The 14,723-nt window shown below is 38.1% G+C and overlaps 1 protein-coding gene across 9 annotated transcripts in view; it reads left to right on the top strand.

Moving 5' to 3' along the window:
• Nucleotides 1-14,723, top strand: part of Dnah11 (dynein axonemal heavy chain 11) — a 327,476-nt gene that overhangs the window by 144,106 nt on the left and 168,647 nt on the right. For all 9 annotated transcript variants that reach the window (XM_087206427.1, XM_087206426.1, XM_087206425.1 and 6 more), the window contains 4 exons: nucleotides 1,632-1,764; nucleotides 5,186-5,313; nucleotides 6,376-6,524; nucleotides 12,862-13,012. In XM_087206427.1, the coding sequence (XP_087062553.1) occupies nucleotides 1,632-1,764; nucleotides 5,186-5,313; nucleotides 6,376-6,524; nucleotides 12,862-13,012 (561 nt within the window). The remainder of the gene's footprint in view (nucleotides 1-1,631; nucleotides 1,765-5,185; nucleotides 5,314-6,375; nucleotides 6,525-12,861; nucleotides 13,013-14,723) is intronic.

Here is a 14,723-nt window from a genome sequence, read left to right as displayed (position 1 = left end):
TTCCTTCAGTTCTTTCTCAGAAATACATCCCACTGTAGGGCCAAAATAAAACTTGCAAAGGAAGTGGCAAAACCTCATATTTTTGAGGTCCCTATTATGTGCTGTGCTGGGTGCATTATGTATGACTTGCTGTACACAAGGATGATAAGCGATGGGCATTATTATCCCCCATTTTTAGTTCACTGCTTGATTTTGTTTGGCCTTACTGACAGTCCTGGCAACATACTTATTTTCTTGGTTGGCAGACAGAATATGCAGAACTGCATGCATTTTAATTCAGGATGCCTGGATGTAAACATATTTGGTGGCCAACAACTAAAAATAATCAGAATGGGCATATGAGTTTTAGAGCATGAATGTATATAGAACTTGCCAGTACTTAGATCCAAATCCAAAGTGGAACAATTGCAGAGGGATGCTCTGTATAGAAATTTTTTAGTAAAAAAGGTAATAATTGAAATATTAAAGTAGACATCTGATAGACCTATAATTACTTTGTTAGAATGTGTTTCAGATGTAGGCCATAGTTCATGGAAGGATAAAATTAAATTCTGTAATTTCCAGTAGATTAATGGTTTCTAAAAATATAAGCTTAATATTCCTAAGGCATTTAATTTCTTTCATCTAGTCTTCACCTATTCTTTTCTATTCAATATGTACTTAAGCTGATACCGCCAGACCTCTAAAGCTCAGGTCTGTGTTATTCAGCAACTTACCATTTCAAAGTATTTGGCAATTGTTTATCAGTATTTCAAAACTCCTGGGCGTGGGTCAGGATGATAAATATTTAAAACAAAAGCCATAGCTTTTCACAGCAAAAGAGACAGTTGGACAGATATTTGGGTTAAGGTGTCAATTAATTAGACATAGTCTGAGCATCTATTCTGTGAGTTTCCCTCAAGGCTTCTTTTTCTCATTTTGTAGTGCAGGCTATGACTATGACTGGAGAAGCACTATGACTTTCTGGACTGGAGAATTCTTTATTGTAGAGAGCTGTCTGAGCTGTCTGGGGCATTGTTGGATGCATAGTGTCTTTGGTCTCTGCCCACTAGAAGCCCAGTAATGCAGCCACTCTTCTCCTACGTCAGGACAGTCTCCTGTTGATAATCACTGGCCTGGGACACTGGACCCCAGAACATGTCCATACCTGCACCAGGGTATCATCTGGGCCCTTGCTGAAAACGCAGACAACATGTCTCCCACCAGACCTAAGAAACTGGAAGCCCTGGGGGTGGACCCAGCCATGGCCTGGTAGGGGCCAACTTTGGAGAACAGCTGATCTAAATAATTCAGGCAGGGTGGTTTTATAAACATGAATGTGATTGCTTCTTTACATACAGTTTTTCACTTTGTACACATGGTTAAAATCACAAATGATAAAGTGACTTTCTCTGGTCTAAATAGTTTAAAGAGTTAAGTAAATTGAACCCAGGAAATCATGAGACTGGACTTTTCAAGAGGATAAGGGAGAAGCACATACTGTGTGTCTATTTTGCACCGTTTTGTCTAGACATTCTCCAGAATATCTAGTAACATATACTGAATACGAAAAATCCTCTGAAAATCTTTTAATTTCCATTTGGCTTACATTAGTATTAGTTTTCTTGGTTTGCTTTTTTTCCCCTTCTCAGATTTTGAGAACACTGAACCGAACATACGTTCACATGAAACAGAAGCCCGTTTGGAATGACTTGAACCCTAAAGCTGTGACAACAGATGAACTCTTTGGTTTCATACATCATGCTACCCGAGAATGGAAAGATGGCAAGTAATAGTCCCCTTTCAGTGACTAAAAATTTCTTTTTTTCTATCCAGAAAGGCATTTTTTGGTAAAAACCAATTTTAGTCATAGTCACAGATTTACTCTTTATATGTTGGCATTATTGCAAATACAGCAGATCACAGCAGCATTTATAATGTAAAAATTAAAGCTAGATTCAAATAAATACTTGGTTTGCATTCAGCGACCTGTGCTCAGAGCTATGTTTTATCCTGTATCAGTTATATGAGGGCTCTTTTAATCCAGAAGCAACCTTAACATGGATCTCTCTGGACATATTGATTAAGTGCCTGATGTAGGATCCTGACTGAGATTTGGACAAGGTTATTCTGGAGACCAATGTCAGAACTCAGTTGGGCATGTTTGCTGCCCTAAGAGGACAAGTTGATTATCCCTATTCCGAAAATATAAAGTCTGAAGTGCTCTGAAATCTGATTTAAATCTGTGATTTAAAGTATTTCACGTTTTTGGATTAAGGTTGTTCAACTGGTAAAGTCTATGTGAATGATTTAGAATCCAGAAAAATCTGAAATCCAAAGCACTTCTGGGCCCAAGCATGTCTGATAAGGGATACCCTCCCTGTATTTGCAGATACTTTTGGTAGGGGCCCTTATGACTTCTTCCCCTGTCAGCAAGTGTGTATTGGTCTTGAGGAATCCTTCCTCTGATTCCCTGCATTCGGTCTCTCAACAGATCCCATGGGCTCAAACATAAAAATACCTTATGTGTTGAATTCCAGTACTTTCAACTTCTCCATAGATGGCACACTAGTCCAAGCCACTGCCCACTGGTCTTCCTATGGCTCATTTTCCATACAGAAGTCAGAGGGCTCCTCGGGATTTTCTTTCCCAGCTTTTGGGTTGCACTGGCTACCCATCACCCTTGGAACTCAACCTTTTTCCATGTCCTACAAGGCCCTAGTGATTAGAGGCCACCTCACTAGCTCTGACTTCATTTTCTCTATTCTGCCCTTCTTTCCAGTTTGCTCATTCTGACCTCCTGACTATTCCAAGCCTCTTTGCATTATGAGACCTTGGCACCTGATGCTCTCCCGTCAGTAACACTCTTCCTCCGCGTACCTGTATGTCTTGCTCCTTTAGCTTATTTAAGTGTCTGGTCACATCTGAGAAGACTTCCCTGATGACCTGATGTGAAGCAGGTCACACTTTGTCATTCTCTCTCCTCTTATATACACTTTCCTTTATCTGTGGGACAATGTTTGCTGTCTTAGTCTAATTTCTCTCTTCTTATAAAGGACTATAGCCAGTACAAAATTGTTCATCTGTGTATGTTGAGAAGCTATGGAATAGGTTGGAATGAGCAGCCATTAGAAAGGATTGCTGCCTTTCCTATAAACCATAGTGGCAGGTTTGACTAGATGCTGTCATTTATTTTTACACAAAACATTTCATAGAGGAAACCTCCATACAAAGGGACCAAAGCAGTTTCATTCACCATGGTGTTATATACTTGAGTTTGAAAAGTCAGCAACTATTAAATTCTCCATGTATTTAGATATGTAGCAGTGGCAGAAAAGCCATGGATTTAAAATGTTTTTATCTGTACATCTGTTAAGTAATGACAATTTAATGCCAACATCCAGAATTATCAAAGAGATGTGTAACACTTCCAAATACTTTACCTTGGAATTATGACCCTGGAATATTGTTGCACAAGAATGGAGGTAGATGAAATAAATTAATACTTCTAAGACAGATATTAATTTAAGAGTGTGGAAAAGGGTAACGTCTTCATTTGGTGGAAGTTGCAAGTTCTACATATGTTGCCTATAAATCCCACAACTATTCTTTGAGGAAGGTAGTTTACCCATGTCTGACCTGTGGGGAATGTCAGTCAGGGAAGGGAATGCTCCTTCCCTGGTGGAGAAACTTGCCTGTTGGTAAATAGTAAAACCAGATCTGGAGCCTGTATATCATGTAGAGGTTGTGGTACACTGCCCACAAGAAAGAGACAGAAAAACGTTGGTTTTTGGTTTTGTTTTTTTTAAAGGGTAAGGGGTTTATTTGTCTTACAGTTCATAGAGGTTTCAGTCCATAATCAGCCAACTCCGAGGTAGGGATGACAAACAGACATGGCAGAGCAAAAACAACATGGCGCACACAAGGCAGCAAAGGTAGCAAGAGAGTTAACAGCATCTCCCTGTCCCTTTTATCTTATTCAGACTACTTAGGGCCAGTAGCACTCACACCCTTAATCCTAGTGCCCTTGAACCTAGCCTTGCATCATGAATCAATTCCAACTTCACACACTCTAGATCAAGCCTATGACCACATGAGGCTTTGGGGGGACATCTAGACCCAAACCATAACACTTGGGTTTTGGAGTGTGGGTATGATTGTTAGGTTTTGGGTTCATGTTACACTAAGGGTTACAGAAAGTGTCCGAATTCAGGTACCTGACTATTTGGCTGTGGGAACTATGGTTAGTGTTAGCATTAGGGTTATGGTTACAGTTAGGGTAAGGAATCTGGATGGCATTCAAGAACCTGATTATTGTAGTGTGAGTATGAAGGTCAATGTTAGGCTTAGTGTTAGGGTGAGGTACAGTGTTGGATTTCAAGTACCTGAGCATTTCCACTCGGCTATTATGAGGAGTTTTAGGGTTAGGGTTAGGCTTAGGGTTAAGGTTGGGTTAAGTGATGATCTTGGAATTCAAGTACCTGTGTATTAGAGTGTGGGTTTGATGGTTAGTATTAGTGTTAGATTTAGGGTTAGGTTTACAGTTCAAATTCACATACCTGAGTTTTGAAGTGTAGGTATGAATGTGAGTCTTTGGGTTCATGTTATTTTAAGGGTTACACAGAGTGTTGGAATTCAGATACCTAACTATTGGAGTGTGGGTATTATGGTTAATGTTCAGGTTAGGGTTAAGGATACTGTTGAAATTCAAGTACCTCATTATTTGAGTGTGAGCATGATGGTCAGGGTTAGGGCTAGGGATTGGTATCCTGTTGGATTTCACATACTTGAGCATTTCAGTGTGGCTATGACTGGTACTGTTGGGGTTAGGGTTAGGGTTAGGGTTGAGGTCAGGAATAGTGTCAGAATTTAAGTACCTGTGAATTGCAGTGTGGTTTTGAGAGTTAGTATTAGCATTAGTTTAGGGTTAGAGTTGGGGATAGTATTGAAATACACATACATGGGTATTGAATTGTGGGTATGATGGTAAAATGTTTTTTATTTAGTTAATAAAAGACCTCTGAGGGCTGAGGATTTAGCTCAGTGGCACCATGCCTGCCTTGCAAGCTCAAGATCCTGAGTTTGATCCCCAGTACCAAAAAAATAATAATAAAAGACCTTTGAGGATAAATTCTATAAATTTCTTTTAGAAATAAACTGCATCTGAATTCATGATAATCTACTATTGTTTACTTTTATTTTATAGGTCTGTTCTCTTCCATTCTACGAGAACAAGCAAATCTTACACATGATGGGCCAAAATGGATAGTCTTGGATGGAGATATAGACCCCATGTGGATTGAATCACTAAATACAGTCATGGATGATAACAAGGTCAATAAGACTGCCGTGCTAAACCTTAAAAATAACATCTCACTCGCTGATGTTAATGCTAGTTTTTGCTCCTTAACTTGGTATTCTTTATACTGTCACTATTTTAATAAATGGAATTTTCCTGATAATTCTCTTAATTTCACAGTTAAAGAATTTGAGGAAATATGTTCTCTAAATCTCCATAAATTTAATAACCGTTAATAATCTATATCTAAAAATGTAGTTTATACAACCATTTTCTAAGAGCTAGGTCTGAAATATTATACTTTATATGTGCTTTGATTAAATATGAATACTTGAACAAAAAGAGAATGAATTTGTGCTGTATGATAATTGGTAAAATTTAGGTATTAAAATTAACTAGTCCCTGTTGCTGGAGACTGGGTTTAAATGCTTTCCCAAGCATTTTGCCTTGGTTAATCCAGCATCCCCACCTAAAACAGAAAGTGATGGTACAAGTCTGTAAGATACTGATTAAGCAATAGAAGGTCTATTTGGTGAGTCAGAAGAGAGAAATAAGTAACCATTATTATTCTGGATTAGAAATAGTAACCACCAAGTATTAAGAGTAATTATTGCTTTCTTTTTTTTTTTTTTTTTTTTGGTACCGGGGATCGAACTCAGGTTCTTGCGCTTGCGAGGCAGGCAGTGGAACCACTGAGCTAAATCCCCACCCAATTATTGCTTTTTGAGCTAAGACATTGTTCATCATAAAATACAGGATTGGGGTCTTCATCCTTGTAAGAGTTCCTATAGGAAAGTTGATAAATGTGGTGTTTCAGATTCTGGAGAGAATTAATTTTCCTTGCTATTTGGGCTTTGTCACGTAATCCACTTATACTTAGCTTAGTAATAATTCCTGCAGTCATTTAAAGGTTGGCTTTCATGGGTCCATTATCTCTCAAGGGTTGGTCAGGCCACCTCAGGGATAAATTTAGATCTTGATTCACAGCCTTTGGCCCATCTATTAGGGAGAGTGCTCTGGTTACTATGCTAAGCTGGCAGTGTTCCTTTGCTCCCTTGCCGATTTGCCTCCAGTGACTGCCATGCTGCTGTTTCCAGGTGCTGACCCTGGCCAGCAATGAGCGGGTGGCCCTCACTCCTTCCATGAGGCTTCTGTTTGAGATACATCACTTGCGGACAGCCACCCCAGCCACTGTCTCCAGAGCTGGTATTCTGTATGTGAACCCACAGGATTTGGGCTGGAATCCGTGAGTATTTCTTTCTTAATTTCTTTTTGTGTATTGTAAAAATATGCATAATGTAAAATTTACCATTTAAATCATTTTTAAACATACAGTTTAGTGGCATTGAGTGTGTTCACATTGTCATGCAACCGTCACCACCATCCATCCATAGGACTTTTTTCATCCTCCCAAACTGAAACTCTGCACCTGTTAAATGATAACTCCTCGTTCCTCCTCCTCGGCTCCTTGGCAGTTTTTATTCTATTTTCTGTCTGAATTTGACAACTCTGAGTAACTCTCATAGAAGAACCATATAGTACCTGCCCTTTTATTTCACTTAAGAGTTATTGTCTTCAAAGTTTATCCATGTTGTAGTATGTGTTAGAATTTCCTTCCTTTAAGCCTGAATAACATTACCACATTCTACCTATCCATTCACCTCTTGATGGACATTTGAGCCTCTGTACCTTTTAGCCACTGTGACTAATGCTGCTATAAATGTCACTATAGAGAGATTTCTTCATGTTCCAGTTTTCAATCATTTTGGGTATATACCCATAAGTAGAACGCCTTGATCATATGTTAATTCTATTTTTAATTTTTAAGGACCAGCTGTACTGTTTTCCATAGTACCTTTCTATTTTACATTTCCACCAGCAGTGCACTAGGAAAGTGCACACAGTTTCTCTACACCCTCACCAACCCTTGTAATTTTTTGTTGTTCACAGGTTGATTTGTTTGCTTGTCTTTTGATAGTAGCTGTGCTAATTGGTGTGAGGTGCTATCATTATAGTTATAATATGCTTTTTCTGTAATTATTAGTGATATGGAGCATGTTTTCAAGTGCTAATTGGTCATTCAGTCATCTCTTTTGGAAAAATATCTACCTAAGTCCTTTGTTCATTTTGTGATCAGATTGGGTTTTTTGTCATTGTACATAATTTTAATTCTTAGGTTCAAATGAGTGTCTAAAGAAGATATAGCTAAATTTAAGCCTAATTAATTAGGCTAATTTATTAAATTAGCACCTGGATGGGTGCTTTTCTCATTTTTAATTTGAATAATACTTTGACCAAACATGTAGAAAATGTTAAGAACTCAGTAAATATTTCTTGAATAAGTGAATAAAACCTTGAATGAAGCACCTCGATACATAAACCATCTAACAAGATGTATGTTTGTGCATATGATACATATATATGAGCAGTGGAAATACTTTGGTCAAAGCTTATTCTCCCAAATGGTTACATTTTCCACCGTGTGTCCTCATGGCCACTTGTCACTTTATGGTGCCACGTGCTGGGGCAGACCTGCTGCCGTGTCAGATGTCTTGCTGAGCCCTGCAGAAACACACTTCCTCCTGCTCACCTTGCCCTGTGCCCTGGGAGACTGACCCATGGGAAGCCCATTGGTGGGCTGTTTGCCCCTGGCATCTGCTTGGCTTGGTTAGTGAGGAGCTCTGGAAGGAAACAAGGGGAGAGAGGAGTGAGGAGGGGCTATGTTTATTTCAGGCTCTACCCTTGCCGGGTCACATCAGGATGGCTGTGTCCCTAAATTGCAGGTGACTGTCTCCCTTGGATTTTCCTGTGAGATCCCCTCCCTCTGGGTTCTGCCACTCTTCCACTCTCCTGCAGGCACAGGTGTGGTAACCATTCCTTATTATCACCCTGAGTGACTCAGCTTTTCCTCACTATTACAAATCTCTGAATAAGCAACTTCTAAACAGAAGATTTATTTTGACCCACAGTCACAGAGATTCTAGTCCATGGAATCTGAGGCAGGAGGCTGCCTCCTGTGCTTTTTTGTTGGTGGCAAAGCAGCCAGTCATGGTGGGAGCTTGTGGTGGAGCAGAACTCTTCACCTTCTGGCCAAGAGAGATAGGAGGACAGATATCCCATACCCCTCAAGGACCTAACCCCCCACTCTACCCCTCGTAAGGACTCCACACTTCCCAAAGGTACCACAGATTGGGAACCAAGCCTTTAATGCATGGGTCTTCAGCAAACAGTCCAGACTCACAGTTCAGCACACCCATGTCACTCTCCCTCCAGTTTCTCTTCCTTGCTACTACTTTGGAACCAGCCCTTCATCAGTCCTTCCATATCCTAAGGATGACACCTGTTTCCTGCCAGATGCTAGGTGGTACCCTCCTCCTGGGCGCTTTTCCTCTATGTACTGATTTTCTCACTAAAAGTCATATCCTCACCTCTGCAGCAAAGTGAAGCCATCCCCAGGCTTCTGTGTTTAACAGAGCTTTATTGGATGTGGCCAGGGGAAGGAGTGTTTCTTAAATGCGTGAATGGAGAGATGCTCTTGAGCTGATTTCTCCTTTCCCCTGTAGAATGCTATCTCCTGAGTGCTTCTGGGGATGTGGTTGGCTGCAGTCTCCCCAGTGTCCCTCTTGACCCCCATACTGTAAGCACAGGCTCCTGTGCAAGGTTCAGGTGCTCACCTCCTTTAGGGGATCCCTCACCCCTACTGCAGTGGTGTGATTTCGGTAGTGACCTCACAGCTCCCACTTCCCATGGCATTCAGACTCAGTCACATCATGTGGAGATTTGTGCTGACAAAAGCTCAGACTCACTCCCCAAAGAAGGACTTTTATCCAGTACCTCAGAAGGCCCAGGTTGCTTGAAGAGACACCCAATTTGTATTCTTAGCCAAATTAAATAGTGTCCTCTTCACTATTAACTTTTATTTTTATATAAGTTTTTGAATTATCTAAGATCATTAATGTTCATTTGTGTGACAAAAGGACCCAGCCAAGTCATTTTCCAAAAAAATGAAAATCTTTTTTAAAGGATATTTTAATATTTTTACCTCCTGTTGCCAGAAAGTTTCAGGAAGCCACCACAAAATGGCTATTTCAGGGGATGTTTTTCACTCCGTAATTATTGGATAGTGTACTACCTTTCCTTAGAGTTATAGTGCGATGGTTTTGCATGTATTGATTCAATATTCAATTATCTTCTAAGATCAATACAATTTTTAACCTAATTTTCCAAACCACTATTTTAAGTTTCAATTTTCCCAAACTTTTTGCTTCAAAGTGTTCAAAACTATAGAAAAGTTGAAAAGGTACCACCACAGAGAGCTGTTCCTCAGTCACCACTTGTTACCATTTTACTACAGTGGTTTTGCTCTAGCCGTACAATCTCAATCTCTCTCTCTCTTTCTCTCTCTCTCTCTCTGATATACAGACATATTTTCTTTTATTATTTTTGTAGAAATATCTAAAAGTAAGTTAGAGATAATAAGATACTTTATCCCTAAGTACTTTAGCATTTAGCTTTTAGGAAAAAGGATATTCTCCTATATAAATACAATATAACATACGTAAGAAATTTATTCTTAATATTATCAAATAAACTACCATTTTTAAAACTGTACTAATTTCCCCAGTATTTTCCTTTGTACCTTTTTTATAGAACTCAAAACAAATATCATACACTGCATTTACTTGTCTCCCGTTGTCACCTTTAATGTCATAACATTTACAGTTTGGGAGCAAGCAAGGCAAGTGTCTCAAAGGATGTCCCAATGGTGGTTGTGAAGTGGTAATTTTCTAAGTCATTTATTCTGTTTACATACATTAGGTGACATTTTACTGCAAACAATTTTTTTCTCACATCTATTCCTCCCCCCTTTTCCTTCCTTCCTTTCCTTCCTTCCTGTAATTTTTAATTTATGGTTTCTTTCATTGCCAAGATTCTTTTGGGTTCTCATATTGTCACAGAATGTTACCAGTAGGTGCCTCTTCAAACTGTTTCTTCTGTGTTCTTTTTCACCTGTCCTTTAAGTCTTTGGCACTTTGCTTCCTGGCTAAACAAGATGCTTTTGATTTGTCTCTCACTTCCCTTGCTTGATACCTAAATCAGCATTTCTCCAAAGAACCAGAAAGAAGGACTTTACTATAAGCAATGATATTTAGAATTCACTCCTGGTTCATTGTGCTCATTGCTACTGGTATGGCATTGTTTGCAAGCCCTTTCAACCAGAGGAACTAGGACGTATATTTTTTATTCATATCAGAAAACTGGAACTGTGGAGATGGGAAGAGAATCTGGGAAGGAGGAAGAGGGGAGGGCAGAGGGGGTACAGGGGAGTTAAAATGATCAAGATGCAGTATGTATATGTACCAATTCTCCAGGGTGAATGTAATCTTCATGTATTACAGACACTAGTAATGAAAAAATTTTATGTGTAGGAGAGATTATGAAACAGTATGTTCATATTATCTTCACAGGGTTCCTTGAAGGAATAAAGATAGTACCATTATCATTTAAACTTTTTGAAACATCTTTATTAAAATTCCCTAAAATTAATTTTGTGTCCACATTTTACAGATATGAACCATTTAAGATTAAACAAATACTATTTTAATCAGTCCTAAGTAAGTTTACTAGAAGAATCCTCAACAATTCGCATATATCTATTGAAATCATAAAAATTAAAGCAGAATTAGAAAAAAATTTCTGAAGATGATAGTCGTTGACAGTTTTTTTGTAGTAGAAAGGGATGAGACTATATAATAAGGGAAAAATTACAGGTAATAAATTTTTTAAATTCATTTGTAATTATATAAATTATTTGTAGATGAGTTGATTATATCACTGAGAATGGGATCTGCCTAACAATGGATTAGTTAGTTTATACATAATAACAAGAAACTGAAGTTACATCTGGAATTTAATCTGATTCCAAAAGAAGTTACTACTAGTAGATAACTTTGAAAGCCACAACTTTAGATTGTCCTCTTTCCCCCATTATGCTAGCCTAAAATATTCTTTTGGCTTTGTGTAATTTTCTCCTTTGGGTTGGATGAGCTTTCTGTCTTCCACCCCTTCAGTGCCATTCTCTCGTCTTTAGAGACTAAATATACTTATAAAAATAGAGATTCAGAAATACAGGCATGCACTGTGGCTCAGCCTGTACCACTAACTTCATCCCTTCTTCCAGGTGAATGACAGATGTGAAGCTCACATGCAGGGCAGACTGTAAATCTGAAGATTTCCCGCTGTCCTGATAGGATCCAACACCAGACTATTAAGCAATAACTTTACAAGGTGTCAGGCTCCAGAAGATTTTGGTTACCTAGACAGTTTCCAAACCACTGGTATTTAGACTTCGTGTGGTAAACCTGGAGCTCTTCTGAGAGGGGAAGAGTCTTTGTCCCCATCATTAGCACCTGCTTTGCATTGTCCTGTGTCACCCACCGTCACTGACACGGAGACCCTCCACCAAATTACTCTTCTGCAAGTGGACTCCCACTCAAAACCATTCCTCCTAGCCTCAAAAACCTTCTGACAACTCTAACAGTGTGAAGTTGTTGACTGTTTAATAAAACCCTATAGTGACATCTTGTGAAAAGCAAAAGGTGCCTTTAGTAACATAATCATTTTACTTTAATTTCTTCTGATATTCAAAATGCAAAATCAAATTTGTTTTATAGTAAAGTATGATCACACTGCTTCTGTGCTGGCTGCCAAATGTATTTATTACCACTACTTCCTGCTTAATCAGACCTTTGTGAAAGATTTTTTTTTCATTTAGCATCTCTTAGTTTCACTCCAGAAACTATTATGGATGCCACAGAGTCATGCTTTGTTTTATATTATTGATAAGTAGTCTGTTTATATGTTAAAGATATTTAATGTATCAAAATTAATATTTTGTGTTTCAGACATGTATATATTTGGGATTATATACAAGCTTCATTATATATATGATTTTCTGATACTCATGAAACAGCTGAGATATTTATATATATGTGTGTATACATATGTATGTGTGTGAGATATAGATAGATAGATTTCTAAACATGAGATAACCATCTCAGAGCCCCTTAGCGGAAACACATTATCAGCTATCAAGTTGGCATTACATTGAGTCCAATGGAAAAGGAGGAAATTTAAAATAGCTCCTATGGAATTTTCTCCTCTTTATTTGTAACTGATTTCTCATTACTAAATAGTTGATGCCAAGATTAATCAAGAGGGATACCAAGCTGTTTTCATAAATAAGGCCTCTACCATGAAAATAGTTTCCGTCCCTTAGGAAATGACATACTGTACTTCCTTCTAAATGCTCAGTAATAGCCTACTTATACTCTATTATGTTTGGCTTCTAAGTGCTATTAGGAGTTTCTTTTACATTCTTTTCATTAAGGTAAAAATGTCCATTAAAACAAGTTTTTAAAGAGGCATTTAAAAATACTTGCAGTTTGAGAAATAGAGTGAAGGCTCTAAATATGTCCAGGAAGCATTGCACCAAGCTGTGTTTAAGGGAGAGCTTTGGACATGGTGAAATTCTGCTTTTCAAGCCTTGTGTTCAGTAAAAGCTTTTCTGTGTTCCTTTTCAGGTATGTGGCCAGTTGGATAGACAGAAGGCGGCATCAATCAGAAAAGGCCAATTTAACTATTCTTTTTGATAAATACATTCCTGCATGTTTGGATAAGCTGAGAACCAGCTTCAAAACCATCACCTCTATTCCAGAAAACAGCCTGGTACAGGTTTGTCTTCAAAGATACCATGCAACATTCTAGTTGAAGCCTGTTGGAGCTTGACCAAGACAAGAGTTTCTGCTTCCTCAAGAGGACAGAAACCGTTCTGGAATTGTTAGGATGCTCCAACCCTCCAGTCCCAGCCCCCAGGCTTCTCTGGAGCTTTTTGCAAGCCCCTGACATGCACTGTCACTCTATGTTGTCATTTCAGCTCATGGTCTCTTTCTCTAAGACTCTGAACTATAGAGCCAAAGCCATGGTTTATTCATTTTCTAGTCCCAGACATTTACATAGTTCTGAGTATATAGTAGATGCCAAATACATATGTATTGAGTCAAGTTCCTCCCAAGGGTATTAGCACAAATTAGAAGAGCAAAGTTGGAACGGCCTTACTTGTTTTTCTAGAGCCTATATAACTTACCCGGAGGAGGTACCAAGTATGTTTTTTGAATAAAATGAATTTATGCAGTTAAAGATGCCAACCAGGTGATAAGGGGAAGCATCTGAATTCTTCCACACAGATGTCACCACCCACAGACTTCTCCTCCCTAAAATATTCCTGAAGGGGTGTCAGTTGGGATAAAGAGTTCATAGTATTCCAGAGATTTTTTTTTTCTGATCCTTATTGTGAGACAGCTGGTAAGAGTAAAGGGAATATATGATTTGTTGTCATGGAAGCAAATGAAAGTAATTCACAATACACAGAAATGAAGGTTGTGTTCCTAATCTCAGCATGAAGAAAAACTGTCCCCAGCCTGTATGTGTATCAAATTCACAACAGGTTTACAATTTCAGGCCTCTTTTTTATTCCTGTAGGAGCAAAATTGGTTTGTAAGTACTTTGTTACCATTAAGTTACTATGTTACCAAATTTGTTTGAAGCTAAATTAGAAATAGTTGCAAGCATAATAAGAAGGGAAAGTTCAGGTTTTTGGATAATTCACACACCAATTAAGTAAACGATAGTATTCAACAGTAATTATCTGAGGTATAATTTATTTCTGAAAGCAGGTCTGAATTTATTCATAATGAATTAATTATGTGGTTAGCCTAATTAGACTTCCTCTGGTGTAATACTTGCAAAAACCATGATCGTGTTCTTTCTCAAGTTGACTTGTATATTTGTGTGATTCTCTGTGGTGTGAACTTTTTCATTCAAGAGTATTGTGAAAATAGGTCAGTAAGAATTAATGTGACTTCTGCTCTTCCTCCTTTTGTAGTTTTCAGGCATGGCATTTAATCCTTAGCTCCTTTTAGGCTGTTGTTTTATAGTCTGTTTTCTGTGGTTGCTTATGAGTATAGGAATTTGTTATAAAAATGAGTGGAAAAGAGACTAATTTTAAATGGCTATCTTTAAAAAATTAATGCATGTATCTCCAAGTATATAAAACTTCTTTACATTCAGTAAAGTATAATAACCTTTGGAGTATGCATTAAAATATAAATATAATTTATATTAGTTGCCGATACAGAGCTCAAAATGTTTTCCAGTACCGTGATTGTGAGAAAAATGGAAGAATCTTAAGACTTGGTAGAGGGAATGTTCACCTGATAAAATCACATTGAGACCCATCAGTCGTTTTTTTATTTTAACCAGTACATTTCTACTCAGAAATAGCAAAGCTTTCAAGTTTTGCACTATTTTTCTTGATGAAAGATTGGTAGGTTTTGTTAAAACATTACTTCTAATTGGCAAACATGGCACAGTGCAAGAGAGAAGT

This window comes from Heterocephalus glaber, unplaced genomic scaffold, assembly GCF_053883595.1.
Source record: "Heterocephalus glaber isolate CG9 unplaced genomic scaffold, H.glaber_assembly_v1.0 deba00000676, whole genome shotgun sequence".
In the NCBI taxonomy this organism is placed as follows: Eukaryota; Metazoa; Chordata; class Mammalia; order Rodentia; family Bathyergidae; genus Heterocephalus; species Heterocephalus glaber.
This window is presented reverse-complemented; position numbering and strand designations above follow the sequence as displayed.